Here is a 19,881-nt window from a genome sequence, read left to right as displayed (position 1 = left end):
CTCAGACACACTTGGAAAGTGAGGGAGTTGGCGGTCAAGGGAGGCTTGCTTCCCAGAGAGTCCCTGTCCTTTGCTCAGCAGAAGAACTTGAAACAGGGTCTCACTAAGTTGCAAAGGGCCTCACTAAGTGCTGAGGCTGTCCGCGAACCACAATCCTCCAATCTCAGCCTCCCAAATGCTGGGATTACAGGCGTGCGCCACTGTGCCCAGCACATGTACTGTTTTTAAAGCTACATTGGAATGTTTTGATAAAATGACTATAAAGAATCATCCCAATCATCCTAATCATTTAATATAATTGCTAGTTGATTTTTCTCTGCATTCTGCACACTTGTATATCTTTTTCCTGATGAATAGATTGGCCTTTTGGGAGGTGTTTATGCCATGAGGCTCTGCCCTCATGCCCTGGTGAGTGGGCTAGCGCCTTTATAAGGAGAGCCCCACGGGAGGGGGTTCACGCCCTTCTGCTCTTGTCATGTGAGGACACAGAGTTCCACCACTTGCCTCTTGGCCTGCCACCATGTAGGAACTCAGCAAGGAGACCCTCACCAGATGCCAGTGCCTTGACCTTGACCTTTCCAGCCTCCAAGACTGTGAAAATTAACTGCTATTCTTTATAAATTATCCAATCTCAGGTATTTTCTTATAGCAGCATGAACCAGGCTAAAAGAATCCCCATTCCCTCTCCAAAAGCACCTGGTACTAACAGGTTGCTGTGTATCCCTCACAAACTCTTCCTGATGTACACATGCACGCACACGCAATTTACACAAACAGGATTCCAGCATACCACTTTTTAATAAATTGCTTTTTTAGGTGATGGTACACTGTCATATGGCTAATGCCTGGTCCATGTCAGTGCATACAGATGACCTCATATTTTTAATGACTGTATAGTGCTTCCTAGTATCCAACCAATTACTTAACTAATCTTCTAGATATGGAATTTTAGATTTCCCTCAGTCTTTACTTGTTGAAAATAAGTCTGTATTGCTATTGGAGATTCTCAAGAGAATTTCTTGGTTAAAGAAATATACCTTTTAGCTGGGTGTGGTGTGGTGGTGCACACCTGTAATCCCAGAACTTGAGAGGCTGAGACAGGAGGATCACAGGTTTGAGGACAGCCTTGGCAACTTAGTGAGACTCTGCTTCCAAATAAAAATACAACAGGGCTGAGGATGCAGTTCAGAGGTAGAACAGCCCTGTGTTCAATCTCCAGTAACAAAAAAAAAAAAAGAAAGAAGAAACACAGCTTTAAAATTTTGACATACCCGGGCATGGTGGCACACGCTTGTAATCCCCACGCTTGGGAGGCGGAGACAGGAGGATTGCGCAGGTCCAGCTACTGAGTGAGGCTCTCAGCAACTTAGTGAAACCCTGTTTCCAAACAAAGTATAAAATGGGTCTGGGAGCATAGCCCGGAGGTAGAAAAGCCCCTGGGTTCCACCCCTAGTACCACAATAAAGAAATAAATAAATAAATAAATAAATAAATAATAAATTAGATCTTCATGTATATTATATACACCTTTTATAGAGACTTTGCAAGTAGTATTTATCTGTTTGTTGTTTATGTTTATTTGTGGTATCTCTTGCATCTAGGAATTTAAAATATTTATTCAGTTAATCCTCTTTTGCTAAAATGTTAGGCTATATTGTCATCCAAAAAAGTCCTCTATTTAAAAACATATTTTATTTCAGAAGATTTATAGAAAATCATACATTTAAAAAGTAATCATCTAATATTTCAGAAAAAAACTTTCCTTTGATATATTCTAGGCATTTTACAAATCTAAGTTCCTAGAGACTCATTGACAAAATGTGTTTATTCAATGAAGAAATATTTATGAGCACTTCTGGATACCAAGCACTTTTCCTGGCAGTTGGCACATAACTAGAATCTTGTCTAGTAGAGAAAGGTAAGAATAAAAGGATAAATGGGGGGCCTCAAAGGTAATGTAGCATTTTTAATAAAGAAAATAAAATGGTCTCTGTGTACCTCCTCTCAGCTACTCTAGCATGTGGACTTATTCCTGTAGCTACATTTAAACTGTAATGCTTGATTTTAAATTTCTTTCTACTCCACTAGAATGTAAGTGAATTATAGACAAGAAATGTTCCTAACTCATCTTTAACTCCCAGGCACCCAGCCAGGCATTTGGCCCACTATAATGGCTCAAGAAATATATTACTAACTAAATGGATTTCTCTACTTTATAGATTGCCTCCTTTTTCTTAAATTTATACAAAAAAACCTGCCTCCATTTCCCATCCTGCCTCATCCCACCACTCGAAAATAAAGACCAACACTAGTCATAGGTTGGAGATAGTTCAAATATCTGAGGACTGGTATTTGAGCACCTGCTACTTAATCAAGATCAAATACACTTAGCTCATAGAAGGAGTCAATAAAAAAATTATTGAATAAATTTAATGACTACAATTTTTAAAAAGTTATTCAGAAAAGTAATAGGGAAAATGTTATACCTTTCTAAACATAAATTCATAGCAAGCAGTTTTTGTTTGTTTATTTATTTATTTATTTATTTATTTATTTATTTTGTGGGTCTTAGACGGAACCCAGAGGCATTTGACCTCTGAGCTGCATCCCCTGCCCAACTTTTTATTCTTATTTTGAAACAGGGTCTCACTAAATAGCTGAGGCTCTTAGCGAACTGCGATCCTCCAGTCTCAGCCTCTCGAATGCTGGGATTACAAGTGTGCGCCACCATGCCTGGCTAGTTTTTAGAGCTTGTAAATTGTCTAATTTTGCAACAAAATTCCAAGCGAAACCCTAAATGAAGGTTAGTTACTAAATTAACAATGAAAAAACAAAACATTAGTTTACAAGTGTGGGCAGAAACAAGGTTGCAGAGTTAAGGATTTATGTATCTCTCCAGAATCTTGCTGGGAACAATGTTGTCTTTTTCTGTCAACACACCTGGAGTTCAGGAAACACCCCCCCCCCCCCATCTTTACCTTCTGAGCTTAACTGGGAGCTTCAGATGCCTTTCTAAAGTCTTGAATAGAGACCTGCATCTGTCTCTCTGGCACTGAATGAACAGTCACAGCCCTTGGTTACAATGAATTTTCTTTGCTTTTGGAGCAATCTCCCAAGGGTGATATGTGAATGCCCCACAGAGGAGGAGGAGGTTGCGAGGCAGTCCCTGAAGCTGGGGCTCTGCTGAAGTGAGCTTGCTCTTGTGGGATGCGGCTGTGAACACAATATGTGCTGAAATGTAAATAACACAGCCAAAGCACCAAATGCCACAGTCTTTAAATTAGACAACTATTCTGAGCAGTTACAGATATATATTTCCATCGCTCCAAACCTGAATCATGTGAACAATGAGTCAGGCTTTATTAAAAATCATTGGAAAGACCATGAGTTCAGTGTTTTCCCTCAGTGAGTGACGGGCACAAAGCCTTCTATCTAAAGCCGGAAACCCTGGAATCTACACGGCCAATTATGCAACATGAGACCACTGGGAAGCATTTCTGGCTGGCTCAGCTGGTGATCCGATTTTACCCTGCAGCATGAAGATTGATAGACCTTATAATTTTATACTGGTTAGTGCAGATACAGTTCTTACATAAGTTTTTTTTTTTTTTTAACCGTTTTCCCCCAAAGGAAAAAAAAAAATCAAATAAACCTAAGCTCCTCCTACGGGGCTTGCTCTGATGACATCTCAATGTGGTGAGATCAGTACCCTGATCACTGGCTAGGAAAAAAATAACAGTAAAAGAAAATCTCTTTCCTGATTTCTGAACGTGCTGTAGTTACATTTCATTGAATGCTCTGTGCACTTGTTTATGAGAAACAATGGAAAGGAACAGTAATTTGGCCCCTTCAAAGTCATTCCTCTTTTCATTTTTATTTTTGGAGTGCAGGGGATAGAACCCAGGGTCCCTGGAATGCTAAGCACACTCTTTATTGCCCAGGTTACCCCCTGCCCCAGCAGCTAAATCACTCCTTTTCTGAGGCTACTTTGGGCAGGAGGAGGATGGGAAAGAGACTTGTTCTTAGAAGGTACAGAATATCAATGCAGGAGTTAGTTTCTCTCATGCTAATGACAAGGTATAATTTTTAAGCACCACATTCATATGCATATATGGTGCATACATACATAATTAGTATGTTTACAAAGCATCTTGCAGAACCTTAGAACTCCTAGATATATTAACCCTACAGGGGAAAATTAGATTTCAGATCAAGCACTGCGGAATGTGTTCCTTTTCAATTATGTTCACCATAGTCCACGTCTAGGAAAGAGATCTTGCAAAAAAGAAAAAAGTAAAATGCATTTTTATGAAGCACTGCCACAGTCTGTTACATATTTAACTGCTTCTACAGTTCTAATTACAAAATACGCATTAGCTACTACATGGAGCGACTGCTCTAGCCAAAAAGATTTTTATAATCGGAGAGAAACGCTCCCATATTGACTCTGCTAAGAGAAAACGACTCCTCTTTTCTTGATTATAAAGAAGGAAGACAGATGGCTTCTTGTTTAGGACTGTAATTTTACTTTCAGCCCCCATCCCTTGGTTAAAAACAAGATGTACTTTTCTGGCTTTGAGGGAAAATCTCAAGGGAAGGATTTTTTTTATTCCTGGCTGTATTGAATAATTCAACAAACGAGAGAGAGAGAGAGAGAGAGAGAGAGAGAGAGAGAGAGAGAGAGAGAGAGAGAGACGCAGAGGCAAAGAAGAAAATACTTTCCCTTGCTCTCAGGGAGTTTACAATCTAATTGTGTTAGTTTACAATCAGAAATGGAACCTGAGCCATTAAAGTTTTATTTTTTCACTTCCATTTAATGTCCTGTTACCAGTAACATTTAGGATTCATCACCCCCGCGGTATGGTACAATCTGATTGAATTGGAACACTGGGAGAATGCCGATGAAGAATCGGTGATCTCCAGCAGGATTTCCTGGGTACTTACTGACCTCCCGGCTGCTTTCTGGGGCTATTCAATCCTTAACAACCCTTTGCAATCATCCCTGTTATCTGTATTTCACAGAGGAGGAAAGTGAGACCTGGAAAACGGTAATGGAACACTACAACCAAAAATTCGGCTTCTCTGGCCTTTTGGGCTGTCCGTAGGCTCTCATTCCAACTTTTCTGGGCTTAGATTTCTGTTCTGTGCACACAAAGTCAACCTCAGTGTTCTTTTTCTTCCTGGCAAACTTAGAGTGATCTTTATACCTTGCAGTTATTGGGCGAGTCAGTTTTTATAGAGTCCCACTCCATTGCATCTTTGCAAATAAACTTCTTTTATAATTGTTTCTTTGCAATACTCTTTGATAAGATGAATGGAGACACGAAGGCTTATAACAAGCATCTCTTAAGTTGTTCTTTCTTTCTTTCCTTCCTTCCTTCCTTCCTTCCTTCCTTCCAATGGGGATGAAACCCAGGGGCATTCTACCTCCAAGCTCTACCCCAGCCCAATTTTATTCTTTTATTTTGAAACAAAGTCTTACCAAGTTGCAGAGGGCTTCCTTAAATTTCGGAGCCTGGCCGGGAACCTACAATCCTCCGGTCTCAGCCTCCCAAGTATTGGAATTACAAGCTTGCGCCACCACACCCGGCCACCTCACATTATTTCTAAAGTCTCATTCTGGGTTGGAAATTTCTTGAAGGTAGTGACCATGTCCACATCTTGTTGCTATCCCCAGAGTGTACTAATTTAGCAGCAGGGACTTGTAAGAGAGCAGGAACTTTGCCTCTTTTGTTCATTTCTTTATTTCCTGGGATTATATATTATTGGAACTTAGTATTTTCTCCATAAATGTTTTAAATTTTAATGAGTTAATACAGTGTGTGTGTGTGTGTGTGTGTGTGTGTGTGTGTGTGTGTGTGTGTGTGTGTAAGCTCCCTTGTGTATGAAAGTTTACTTCCGGTCTAATATGGCTTTGACTTGAGAGCCTGGGATCTTTATTGCAATTTCAACCTGGGTGCATTTCATCACGTTCTTGGTCCCCCTTGGGACCCCTTAGTCAAGCCTCAGTTTCCACATCAGCACAATGGGGGCAGTAGCAACAGATGATTCGCTCTCTTCGTCTTACACCACGGATTCCTTTTCCAGGGGGAGGTTTATGATGCAGTTTTCTTCTGGATAAAAATGCAGACAACGGAGCAGTAAGAAGATCCCAGCTGCGCGCCCAGCGCGGAGAGGCAAAGGCTGCCCACCCCGTGCCCCCCGGGCGCCTCCAGAGCCCGGAAGCAGCCCGGCTCCATTTGGGCGGCGAGCCTGCCCGCTGCTCGGGCGCCCCAGCCCCAGACGCCCTCCCGCCCCGAGGCAGAATTCGGCCTCGGTGCCACCGCGAAATGGGCCCGGCGCCGCGCAGGCCCGGACGCGCGCCCAAGGGCCCGGCCTCGTTCTGGCCGCCGCCGCCCGCCGTCCGCGCGGCGCTGGGGGCGGGGAGTCTGATGGGAGACGCGCGCGGCGCGGAGGAGGAGGCGGCGGCCGGGGAGGGGAGCGGGAGCGGGGCTGGGCGCGGGCGTGGAGGGCGGGCGACAGGGGGAGGCGCCGCCGCCGCCGCCGCCCGCCCCTTTCCGCTGGGGAGCCGCTGCAGAGCAGGAGCGGAGCCCGAGCCGCGCAGCCGCCGCCGCCGCCGCCGCCGGGGGATGTGGCCGGCGCCCGCCCCGAGCCGCGCCGCCGCCTAGTGCTCGCCGCCGCCGCCGGGTCGTGCGGGGCCAGGCCGCGCCCTCCGCGGGCGCCCCGGGCTCGCATGCCGAGGGGCTCCGGGGCGTAGCTCCCGGCCCCGCCATGGGCTGCTGCAGCTCCGCCTCCTCCGCCGCGCAGGTGAGGGCCCCCGCCTCCCGGCCGCCCGCCCGGATGCCGCCCGCGCCCGGGACCCGGCTCGGCTCGCGCCCCGCCCGCCTCGCGGTCGCACCTGGCCGCCGCCCGCCCGCGGGCAGGTGGAGGCAGCCCGGCCGGCGCTGCCCTCTGCCCGGCACCGGTCCCCGCCACGGGCCTGGCGCCCCTCTTGCCCCGTGGAGTCTCCCCTCCCGGCGCCCACTCTTTTCCAGAAGGGGCACCCCCAGCCCGAGCGCTTCACCCCTCTCCCACCTCATTCCAGTTTCTGCTTCATTAAATATTCTGCCCCCTTTGGCTCGCCGCCTCCCCAGCCGGGTTCCAGTGTTTCTTGGGGTCCCGGAGCCTTCCCACGGCCCGTTTCCCAGATCCCGACCGCGCTCCCCACCCCATCCCCCCGTGTGCCGTGACCCCGGCTCCGCGGCCTCTGCACACCGAGGCCCCTGCGGGAGCTCCGGGACCGCGCCGGGAAGCAGGCTGGGCTCCGGGTGGGTGGCGGGAGCCTTACGGAAACTCCCTCTTTGTTGCCAGTGTAACAGGAGGAAGAGGTGCCGAATTTAGTTTTTCTGTGGGCACTGGCTGGATGTTGTCGCTGAGGGCTGAGATGCAGAGATTTCTCCCAGCTTCCACCCTGCCCCCATCCAAATTTCGCTAACCTCCTTCCCTTTCCGATCCAAGCCCTTATTACCCTGGGTGGAAATGTTTAGACAACTGTGTAAGGATCAAATGTAATAGAACTTGACTGCTGGCCACTAATAACTGAGAGGACCTGTTTGTAAATTACCTAATTTAGTGGATTAGTGAGTGTATTTACAAATACGGTAAAAAGCAATCAGGAATACTGCATCAAACTGTCTGGTGGTGGTGTATGAAAAATAGGCTCTGACAACACCTGGGATGTATCTCCACAGTTTCATTAGCGTAGAATTAAACAGTAGTCTGTGATTTTTTTTGGAGGGAGGGGGAGGGTGTGGGGGGGAGGCAATCTCTTGGTTTTTTTTTTTTTTTTTTTTTTTTTTTTTTTTTAGAAATAAAGGCTTATTTCTTGGTGAAGAAAAATTCTAGTTTTTGGGGGTGAAAAATTCCCCCAAGGATCCTAGCATCTGTGATAATGCCAGAAGTGTTTTGCTGCTGCTAAATGACTATATATAACTCAGTTTTAAATAACCTGCAGACTTGTTCTGAAAATCTGAGATCTGTTATAGAGAACATACCTAGGCTTGCAGATGAATGGAGGACATTTATGCTTGATTGGATATCCATCCTATTTGTCCATTTCTTAGGAGGATCGGTTTAGTTAGTGAACCTTCCTACTCAGAATGGCAAAGAAAAACACTGTGTGGTGGTGGTGTTAGGGAAAATAGATCAGGGCTTTTCTACTAACATATAAAGATGTAGAATTATACATACCTTTCAACTGGTTAGGGACTTGGGGGCAGAGGGAACATCTAGCTATGTACTCTTTGCCTAAATGTAATTTTCACCAAAAAAAAGGTGTCATATATTGCCTTTCTTTTCCGAATTGGGGTACTTTACATTCTCTCTTGATAGTAAAAACATCTTTAAGACATGAAAGTCTAGATGGCTTATGGATGGTTTGTTCCGTGTGTGGACACTTTAATATGGGAGGAATGGATTCTGCACTGGAACTCTGTTCTACATAGGTCGTGGGTCTTGTATTTCTCTAGCTCCTCATGCTTCTTTTCAGAATGCTGTCACATACATTTTCTCTGCTTTTTCCTCCTCTCGCAGCCTCTGTTTTCTTCATGCCTTGTTCTACAGACAAGATGCATGTCATGCAGCCGAGGGGTGCGTCTTTTTTATTTTTTTCCTGTGGATTTCTATAACCAATCGGCAGCTGTCACATGCCTTTGAGTTCAGCTTCAGGGACTTGTAGTGTTCAGCAGAGCATGAGGAGACAGGTTTTGTACCAAAGAGCTGGTCATCAATTTTTTGTTCCTTCCTTGAGACTTTTGGCATTTTTCATGTGTGAAGTGTGACCAATCCGCTGGCATTTTTAATGCTCCTTATAGAAGCATCACAGATTCAGAATACTATTGGATCTTGATGTGTTGACTGGAACAAAACAGAGATGCAACTTTAAATCTCCACCAGGTGCAAACCTCTGTATCACTGAGCCTCAGGTGTATTTTCAGGAAGAACTTAGGAGACTCAAATGTATTTTCAGGAAGAATGTTTGTTTCATCCTTTCTACCAGATTATTAGCTTCTTGAGTATGGAAACTGCTTTGTTTTCCTTGTCTCTGTGTTTACTGCAGTGCTCCACTCTACCTTGTACATAAGAGTTGCTCAGCAGTCGTCATTGAACGGAATGTATACACACGTTTGCACATCTAGCTGGCAACTGACATTGATGATGAATGCAGCCCTCACTTTCATGGGCTGCTTGACCAATTCCACCAAACCATCCTTTTCTGAACTCAATCTTGAATGTGTAACTTAAAATTTACCTGCCTTTCTCACATTCCTCCTGATTTTATCAATGGTACCATTAGTTGTAAAATTGAGCAGATTTTTTTTTCTTTTTTTCCTCATGCTCCACTCAATGTAGGTTTTAGTTGGAGCAGTGGCTATAATATCTTAAAAGCGTTTGTCTGCAAACTCTAATGATAACCTGCACAGCACATCAAAACAACATGCTTTGAGGTAATCTGCAGTCCCGCTTAGCTTTTTCTCAGCAGTATTGTCGGCAACTTTGAAGCCCCAGTGGACTTCATCAATGTAAATATAGTACGTTTTCTCTTTGTAGTAAGGATTCAATTTTGAAATGTAATTTATTTTCACTTATAGTCTCTTACCATGTGAAGATGCTCATAAAAGAGTTTTTGGTCTTTCAAACTTTCATCTCTTGGAATCTGCCCTGGTATTTATTTTCATTTTCTTGGCAGTGTCTGCGGCTTATAATTTCCTATCTAAAATTATCCTGTTTTAGGATTTAAATTTTAAACAAGTTTCACATTTTGTACCAGTATTTCATTGTCAGAGCAAGTTACTGGCAAAATAATTTGTACTATATCAGGTGTCTTGGAATCTTAACTGTCCTAGAGAGTCAGAGCTCTTACAGAACTCTTAGTTGTTGGATTTTTTTGTTTTGTGGGTCATTACAAGTTGTTTAGTAATTGCTCAAAACAAGCCAATACATGGTAGCCTTTGCCTAAAAGTCCTTTTGAAGGGAACATGAAAGTAAGAGAGTCTTGGGTTTCTTTTTACAGCACTAATCCTCCTTAAGACTCTTAAAATTTATTCCCATCTCTCCATAATTCGTTTCTTCTGTTATAACCTGACATAATTTCTATTCTTGTAATGTTAAACTTCAAAGTTCACTTGTAAATCTTCAGATTTATTAAATGTTCTTTTCCATTGACAAACCAGTTTAAGTGAAGGAGGCTTTTGAAAGATTACTTAGCAAATTGCCCTAAGTCTTTGTCGTTAATGGCCAGATCATTATTTCTCACAGCGGTGCTGTGGAGGCCTGGAGCTTCTGCGAGGGCTCTGAGGGTCTGTGTCCTTCAGTTCTAACCTTAGCAATTGAGAGTGGGACAGAGGTGAATCTTTCCGGTCGAATGAACTGCCCCTTGTCTGTCTGATTTCAGATGACTTGTCTTTTTGTCTTGTCCCAGGGCCTTCAGATTGAAGGCTGTACATTTAGTTGTCTTTCTAGCTCTCACAGTTTGTGTCTTGCAAGTAGTGAAAAACATTCAGAAGTGGTTCACAAGTATTCTCTAACGTTTGAGTTCCTTAACTGTGCCATAGCAGAATTTTAATACAAATGTAGTCTACACCTGCGTGGTGGAATCTGAAGTCAGATGGTAAAGACGAAATTGAAGAGGACAGGAGGAATTACCAACAGAGACTAAGTTATTCAATTAAAATGTGACCTGCAAAGCAAACCTGCCTATCTAAGGAGCAAAATAGTCATGGCATAAAGATTTTTTTTTTTCTTCTAAATACTGTGCTGTTTGCATAGAAGGTCATAATACTTTTTATATGGCTTCTCATTCATAGCCATTTTCATGTTTTAAGCTCTATAATAACTCAAGTTGATTTTTATTTCCATTTTACAGCTGAAGAAAATTGGGACTTGGAGATTAGGAAAATTGGCTGAAGTCACAGAGCTATTAAGTGATGGATCTAAACTTCGACTCTCAGGTCTTTCAGATCTGAGTCGTGCTTCTTTTCTTTTCTTTTCTGTCCACGAGCATAGCTCCTAATTCTTAAGTTGCAACTCATTTTTTTAATCTTTAGAAAAGGTCAATTTTGAAAGAAAAAATTTACAAGTTAAATTTTATGCCACAATTTTGAACTTCTTCAAGTACCACCTGGTGTGTAACATCATATAATATAGTACAGCTAGTTCCATTGGAATGCTTCCAGCTTGACAAATACGATCAGATCCTGTTTTATATGTTAACAACTCTATCATTTAAAAATGCTATTGGCCTGGGAAGATAATTATTTATAAAGATATATTCTATTGCTCAACATGTTGGCGCATTCCTATAATCCCAGTCACTTGGGAGGCTGAGGCAAGAGGATTGCAAACTTGAGGCCAGCGTGGGTGATTTAGTGAGACCCTATCTCATAGTAAAAACAATAAAAATAAAAAGGCTGGGTTCAGTCCCTACTGGAACTGAAAAAATATGTATGTATGTATGTATGTATGTATGTATGTATGTATGTATGTATTCTGCTCCTGGGAATAGATTGATAGTTGTTTTCCTCTACTCCCTTCCTTCCCAGATCACTGAGGAAGAGATTTCAATTTTATAAGTTTGGATTGGACTTTGGGGGCTGGAGAATATATTAAAGATAAACCAGTCAGTCATTCTATCTTTTGTTTATCCAAAGTAGGTTCTAGGAAGGCGAATTAGTCTGAGGTGAGAGAGATGTTCTGAAGTAGCCTGGATTAAAAGTCTACTCCGGCTTGTAATTTCTTGCTCTGTTAACTTCTTTTCTTTTTGCAGTTCTTGGAATTGAATCCAGGGGTGCTCTTCCAGTGGACTACATCCCCAGACCTATATATATATATATATATATATCCTAATATATGTAAATATATATATTGAGTTTTGAGACAGGGCCTCACTAAGTCCCCAGGCTGGCCTGGAACTTTTGATCCCCTTTCTGCCCCAGCCTCTCGAGTAGCTGGGACAGGCGTGAGCTGCTGTGCCTGGTTTACTTCTTTTCTCAGCCTTGGCTATACAGCAGAGTCACTTGGAAAACTTAAAAAATTTTTTGACTCCCAGACATTCTGAGTTAATTGGCGCAGAGGTGCTGCCAGGCCATCAGCATTTTTTTATATTTTTAAATTTTTATTATTTGGTGGTACTGGGCTTCCTGGAAACCCTTCTACCTCTGGGTTAAACTCCCAGACCTATTTTATATTTTTATTTGGGAACAAGGTCTCTTAAGCCAGCAAGGCTGGCTTTGAACCTGTGCCATCCTCTGTCTCCGCCTCCCAAGCGCGGGGATTACAAGCATGCACCACCACGCCCAGCTAGCCATCGGTATTTTAAAAGTTCCGCTGGTGATTCTACAGTGTCATCAGGACCCTCTGCTGCTTACTCTTTCCGTGGGTGATTTCATCTCCAGTGGTATCGATCACAGCTTATATGTGGACAGTTCTCAAACTGAATTACTGAATTGAAGCAAACCCTGACCTGGCCTCTGAACACACTGACACTTAGAACACTGTGTTAGGCAACCCAACTCAGCATGCCTAAACCTGAAACAGAACCCAAAATCTGAAAATTTGTGCCCCCTGCAACATGCTTTTTCCAGTATGTCTGATTCACTGAACAATACCAATGTCTTGGCTGCAGAAACTGGAAACTCGGGTCGCGGAGGGAGGGTGCCTTCTGCCTTTTCTGTCTAAATCACTTCATCTGGCCTCTCTTTCCTTCTCCACTCCATTGCCAACACCGAAGTGCAAGACTCTGTCATCTCCAGCCAATACCTTGGTTACAGATTTTCCTGTATCCATTCTTCCTGTCTTCTCATCTTTCTCCATACTTCAGGATTAATGGTATTTGAAAAATCCAAAGCTGATTGATTGTGTTCCTCTCCTGCTTAAAACCATTCAGTTTCTGATTGTTCTTGCGACAAAGACCAGGATCCCTTCGCCTGGCCAGCAAGACCCTGTGTGGACTGGTCTCCATCTCTGCGTGGCGTCACCTCCTCCCAGCCTCACAGCTCTCCAGCCACTCAGACGCCTCCTCTCTTAGCGCTTTTGCACATGATGTTCATTTGTTTCAGAGGCCCTTTACTTTTTTATTTCTTCTTCTTGGCCTTTGGCTGGTTTCCTTAACTTTCGGCCTAAAACTCACTTCCTTGGAAAATGCTTTTCTGATCCTTCCAGCCAGGCCGTGTCTCCTCATTCACTCCCTTGTATGCCTCTGCACACTGAAAACAATAAGCAAGTAATTGTGCACTTACTACCGATGTCTAGACCAGGAGTTGGCAAACTATAACCCAAGGACCGGATCTGATTTGCTTGTTTTTGTACAGCTTGCAAGCTAAGAATGGTATTTGTATTATTAAATGGTTGAAACAAGTCAAAAGAAGAATATTATTTAGTGAAGATTATATGAAAGTTGAATTTTGTTCATAGGTAAATTTTGTTGAGACACAGCCATACTTACCCATTTATTTCTTGTCTGGCTGCTTTTGTACTATAGTGGCCGAGTCGAGTAGTTGCGACAGAGACCTAAATGGCCTGCAAACATCAATATTTACTTCGTGTCCCTTTACAGGTTATTGTTTGCTGACCCTTGTCCTAGACTAGGTTGATGAGGAGAGGATCCTGTCTGCTTTGTTTATTACTGTTATATTGTGTGCTTAGGTGGTTTTGGTACATGAAATGCTCTCATGAAATGTTTGCACAAATTAATAGATACTCTTTTCTTCCTTCTACCAATAAATGTAGATAAACCCCTGCCTTAGCAACTCTGATGCTTTAAAATTCAGAGCGATTTTTTAAGGCTGAATTCATTTTTAGAAGAAGATACTCAACAAAAATGTTAGCAGCAGATTTTAAGCAGCTGGTGAATTAACTCTTTTTAACATAGTAACATTTCTTTCCTTTTGATACTTTTTGTTTTCTCCTTTATTTGGAATATAATATAGCAAAATGTTCCAAATTTGAATTTATACTTTGTATCAAAGTCAGGTTTTTTGTTGTTGTTGTTGTTTTTTACTTCAATTCTGGGGATTGAACCCTGGACAGTCTACCAGGAGGCTACATTCCCAGTCCTTTTATTTTTGGTATGAGACAGGGTCTCATTAAGTTGCACAGTTTGGCCTGAAATTTGTAGTCCTTCTGCCTCAGCCTCCCGAGTTGCTGACATTATAGGTATGTACCACTTGTGCCCAGCTCAAATTCAGTATTTTCTTAAAAAGATATTTGCATTTGTTTGTACATTTTAATATACTCAACAGGGGAATGTCTGTGCCACCCCTTTGTTGGAATTCTTTCTAGTTTTATAATATAGTAATAGTTGTCTAATATAACTTACTCATTAACAAACATTTCATAAATATAATTTTTCCCCTTAGTGAAAATTAGGTTCTCTCTACAACATCCCATAATCAGATATTTAAATATTTATTTAGTAGGGAAGCTCCAGCCAGGCCTGGTGGTACATTCTTGTAATCCCAGTACTTGGGAGGCTGAGACAGGAGGATCATGCAGGTATGAAGCCAGCCTCAGTTACTTAGTGAGCCTCTCAGCAACTTAGTGAGACCGTTTCCAAATACTCTGAGGTCCATCTCCAGTAACACACACACACACACACACACACACACACACACACACACACACACACACACATTTTTTCCCCTGTTTTTAATTTTACCAGACCTGTTGAAAATTATTAAGCAGAAATGGTTTTTTTCTGGATACAATTTTGTATTGTCAAGTAAGGAAAACAGCAAAAAGAAAAATTGGAAAGAGATGGTCATTTCAAGATGTTTAAGTAGAGGCGAGGGTATTAAAGTTTGCCCTATTTTTTGTAGCATTGTGATGCTATAATGATGATCAAGATCTTGTAAGATTTGTCAGTATAATTCACTTAGGGTGTTCTACTTGTAAGAAATAACAACAAACTAAAAATCCTTCAATCCAAATAGTGGACACATTGCAGAAGATTTACTATTTTCAGGAAGGCCAGGGGTGAAGGTTGTGGGTGGTGACCTGGTGATGCCCTGCAGGACCTAGGTTTTCTCCTATTTCTCTTATCATTTTATTTATTTATTTATTTATTTATTTATTTATTTATTTATTTATTTATTTATTGGTGGTACTGGGGTTCCTGGAAGCCCTTCTACCTCCGGGCTACACTCCCAGACCTATTTTTGCATTTTTATTTTGGAAACAGGGTCTCCTAAGCCAGCGCGTGCGGCTGGCTGTGAACCTGCGCGATCCTCCTGTCTCTGCCTCCCAAGCGCGGGGATTACAAGCGTGCACCACCACGCCCGGCTTCTCTTATCATTTTAAAGAAGGCAGCTGTCCCTCGTCTGGCTCTCCTGGTGCAGAGACGGCTGTGGATCTGCTGGGACTGTGGCTGAGCTAACCATCTCCACTGGGCCGCAAGCACATCTCTGAAAAGTGTCTAGCAAGGGGGAGGTAAAGGACGGAGTACTTAGCTGAGATTAACCAGGACTTCCCTCTGAGTCAAGTTGGAGGGTGGAGTGACACTAGAACAAAGGTAGGACTTAGCTCTCCAGGCAGAAGCGGGATGAGCCAGAGAGGAGAGGAGGGGAAGGCAGCCAGAGAGATCTGCTACTTAGTTTAGCCATTTTTCTGCAATGGCATTACACTTTTTTTTTAATGGTACTAGGGTTCCTGGAAACCCTTCTACCTCTGGGGTACACTCCCAGACCTATTTTTATATGTATTTTTTAAATTTGGAAACAGGGTCTCTTAAGCCAGCGAGACTGGCTTCGAACCAGTGCGATCCTCCTGTCTCCACCTCCCAAGCCAGGGATTACAAGCGTGCGCCACCACACCTGGCTATGGCATTACAATTTATTGTGCTTCCTAACATTTGAACTTCTCAGAGTTCATGGTTGGGAATCACCGGATGATCTTATTCCCGTAGGAGCCCAGCCAGTCCCGCTGCTTCCTGTGAAGAAGAGAGTCTGAGGTTGGAGTAATGGTTAAATTGCTAATTAGTATTCCTGCAAGCAGTGTCCCACCCCCCAGGAAACCTTGGGCGTCAGAACTCTTCAGTCTCTATCTCTCTGTTTCCTTTTCTGCCTCGTACAGTTCTTCAGTCTGTGTTAATCCGTTTAGTGTTCACTTTTTCTCTTTACTCTTTTCCCACAGTTTTTTATTTTCCTTTTTTCCCATTACTACTTGATAACTTAAGGAGTTATAGTAGAATGTATTAGAATAGAGTAAGGAGGTAAAAAGAGAGTGCCATTATTTTCTTTTTTATTTACCTGTTTAATTTCTTTTTTCTTATAAGCGGTAATAAAGCTGAATATTCATATCATTATTTGGAATATCTGTGATTATAAAAATGTGCTCTCTCAGCCAGATGCATCTCTGTAATAGATAATTTAGAGAAAGAAATAATGAGCTAATGTGTAAATGTGTTAAATCTTGCTACTCAAAGAAGAGAGGTAACCCTTTACACCTGCAACTTTGGTAAAAGTCAACAGAGTAATGTTAATTTCATTTGTGGTTTTGAATCAAATATACTTTATTGATTTGCCAAATAAACTGGAATGAACCCCCTGGGATAATACTTGACAGTGTACATTAAATTCCATGTAAAAAGTTGACACCCTTTATTTAGTAGTTTAAAAGTAAAGCCATGCTACATACAAGAATCTTTCTGTTGTAGCATTATTTATGACATTAAAATAGTTCAACTTTAAGTCAGGCGTGGTGGGATATACTTGTAATCCCAGCATTCGGGAGGCTGAGACCGGAGGACTGCGGTTCGCGGACAGCCTCGGCTACTTAGCGAGGCCCTTTGCAACTCATTGAGACCCGGGCAGGGGGCGTAGCTTGGAGTTTGAATGCCCCTGGGTTCTATCCCAGACCTGCAAAAAAAAAAAAAAAAAAAAGTTCAACTTTAAACATTGTATTTCTGGTGTAAAACTTTCTTAGTATAAAATTCATTTGAATTTTAGTCTATTATATTTTTCTATTCCCAAATAAGTCACCATGCCTAGCTGAGGTATGATTTAAAAGTGACTTGACCCAGGTGTGATGGCACAAGCTTCTAACCCCAGTACTTGGGAGGCTGAGACAGGAGGATCTCAGGTTTGTGGCCAGCCTCCACAACTTAGTGGGACCCTGTGTCAAAATAAAGAATAAAATAGGTCTAAGGTTGTAGCTCAGAGGTAAAACACCCCTGGGTTCAATCCTCATTACCACATACTCACACACAAAATCATCATACTTCAAATTAGCAGTCAGGGCATGACCATTTGGGGCAGAGTGAGGATAAGTGGTTCTTACTGAACTTGAGACCCCAGGGATTTTCCATGCATTTACTGAATGTGGCTCTACTTGTGTCCTTTCCCCATAACTCATTAATTCTTGAGAATACAGTTATAAATACGGAGTACATGTTTATGTATAGTCAGCCTTTGGAGACCCCTGGCCTCTAAAAGGGGTAATGTCATTGATACCCATAGTATTTAATATGGAGTTTCCACAAGGCTCTGGGGAACAGTAAGAAAGAGGGTGAAGAAATGGCAGAGCGAGGTTGGCTTTAGCACAAATGATTAATTAGCACATACATTAAATCAAATTATAAAGGCAGAGATTCTCACCACCAGGGCAGGAGCAGAATTTTTTTTAAAACTAAACTTCACTTTAAAAACTCAACATATTTAAAATTATTTAAGTTTTTATCCTTGATTGCTAGGTCCAAAAATCTTTCCGTATCTGTTTTTCCGAATAAATCTGAAAGTGTTAAGTATGTGGGAAACAATTTTAATAAATTAGGTTTTAAAGTCCAGCACATTAAGTGTGTTTTCATCAAGGAAAACATTTTGGAAAATACACTGATGGTTGAAGCAGATTTTAGTTATAAAGGATTGAGAAAAATATTTCAATAAAGATACTTCAAGCCAGGTATGGTTGATGTACACCTGCAATTCTATTATTTGGGAGGCTGAGATACGAGGATTGCAAGTTTGAGAACACTTAGGCAGCTTCATGAGATCCTATTCCAAATAAAAAATTAAAAGGGCTGGGGGTATAGTTCAGTGGCAGAGTGACGGAATTCATTCCCTGGTACCAAAAAAAAAAAAAAATCATTTAAATAATGTAATTTTAGTTTTTGTGATACTCTTTTAAAGTTTATAGTTTAATCTGAGAAGACCAAGGCCAAGTGGAAACAAATGTTTTTCTTGAGTATTAAAAGGCAGAAGGAGCATGGAGCCTCTGGGACCAGAAAGGACCTGCTCTTTAACCAGCTTTGCACCTGGGGGAGGCACGTTCTGTTCCACTTAAAGATATGCATGTTACTTCTGCAAGAATGCTTTGATGGTGGTTTCTCAGCTACGTCTCCTGAAGCACCAGGGCTGTAAGTTGTTCCTCCACAAATGGTTCTGATGTCAGAAAACTTTGGGAAGGCCTTGCTCACTTCAACCCCCTACCCCTCCCCCCCAATTTGAAAAGTCACAGAGTATATTCAATAGTTCTTTCCTTGCCTCCAACCCTAAGAAATCTCTGATTTTGCTTACCTGACCTTCTTTGGACTTACACATCCTTTTTAAATTTTTTTTTTCCATTGCATCTTCAACTACTGATACATCCTGCAGAGCACACTTTGTAAAACCCTGCTTGAGAGGTTTCTTAATTGCAGTCTCCTGAGTGACAACAGATTGAGACGGTTGTTGGATCAGGTAACTTGCCACTCCAAACCATATCCAAGCACGCTGCAAACCTCTATGTGCTCTTTAAAATACTGGCCAGGTTATGTAAATAAATTTCAAGTATCACTTAAAAGCTTTTCATGCTCATCATTGTTTCTCTTGGGAGTAGTTTGAGATCTCCAAGGGGAATTGGGGAAGGGTAAGTGGTTTGCAGAAGTTTGAAGCTTGAAACTTTAGAATCTGAATTGCTGTGGGCCAAGAGCGAGAGGGGAGCCACCTGCACTTGGGGGTTTTCTTTTTCCCTCTAGGTCTTAACACACCACATGACCATGTGGAGATGGGGCCTGCTGATCAAATGCTGACCATCTTTTTGCTGGAGAAAGACTGGAGTACATGGCTGATGTCACAGGGGTCCCAGCAAATAATAGGTTCCTAGTAAATGTCTATCGCACATATGTGGAGGGGAGTGGAGGGGGAATTTGGAGTTGATGATGCTAATGGTATTTGTTAAGATTACTATTAAAATACATATACCCTGTCAAGGGCGGGAAATGGAAATGAGCCTGAAAATTAAAACAATCCACTATTCAGAGTGTTTAAGATAATTCTAGTGGGCTTTGGAACCTGACCTTGTTAGCATGTGTTTCTACATTATAATGAAGTCTCAGTGAAGACATTAACACTAGCCAGTCAAGAACAAAAAGAGCATAATAGAGACCTCTGGGCTCATCAGTGCCTACGTGTACCATGTCAACTGGCATGGGGCAGTAGATTTGTAAGAATAAGGGTTTCCTTTCCCTTTTACTCTTCCTCCTGCCCCCACTCCAAGCACACCCTGTTACTGGCCCACAGTGCAGGAGAGCATGAAGAAAGCTCTTCTGGTCCACTTCCATACCTGCCTGGGAGCAGAGTGGGGAGAGCTACGGATCCTACATATTTTGTTCAGAGTGCCACCACACCAGGAGGACAGCGGTAACACTGCAAACATGACCCCTGCTTCTGATGGAGCAGGGAGAAGATGCTGGAAAGAAAGAGAATCAAGAATGTCATAGACTAAAAAGAATTTGAAGCTGGTCACATGGTTGATTCTGTTCAACAGTTACTAACTAGTGTGCTTTAGCTTAGTGCTGGGGTCAGCAGAGTGGGACTTCTCTCTAAAAGTATGCAGCCAGGTAAGGGAGAAACTAACAGAGGTGAGTAGTGT

General features: G+C 42.4%; 1 protein-coding gene across 1 annotated transcript in view; it reads left to right on the top strand.

Moving 5' to 3' along the window:
- Nucleotides 1-6,771: 6,771 nt before the first annotated feature.
- Nucleotides 6,772-19,881, top strand: part of SLC44A1 (solute carrier family 44 member 1) — a gene marked incomplete at both ends in the record, with an annotated part of 155,343 nt that continues 142,233 nt past the window's right edge. Inside the window, one exon of the mRNA XM_080709369.1 lies at nt 6,772-6,807. Within this exon, the coding sequence (XP_080565495.1) occupies nt 6,772-6,807 (36 nt within the window). The remainder of the gene's footprint in view (nt 6,808-19,881) is intronic.

The sequence above is a fragment of the Muscardinus avellanarius genome (genome assembly GCF_963383645.1).
Source record: "Muscardinus avellanarius genome assembly, chromosome: 13".
Classification (NCBI taxonomy): Eukaryota; Metazoa; Chordata; class Mammalia; order Rodentia; family Gliridae; genus Muscardinus; species Muscardinus avellanarius.
The sequence above is the reverse complement of the archived record's forward strand: the minus strand, read 5'-3'. Positions and strand labels throughout refer to the sequence as shown.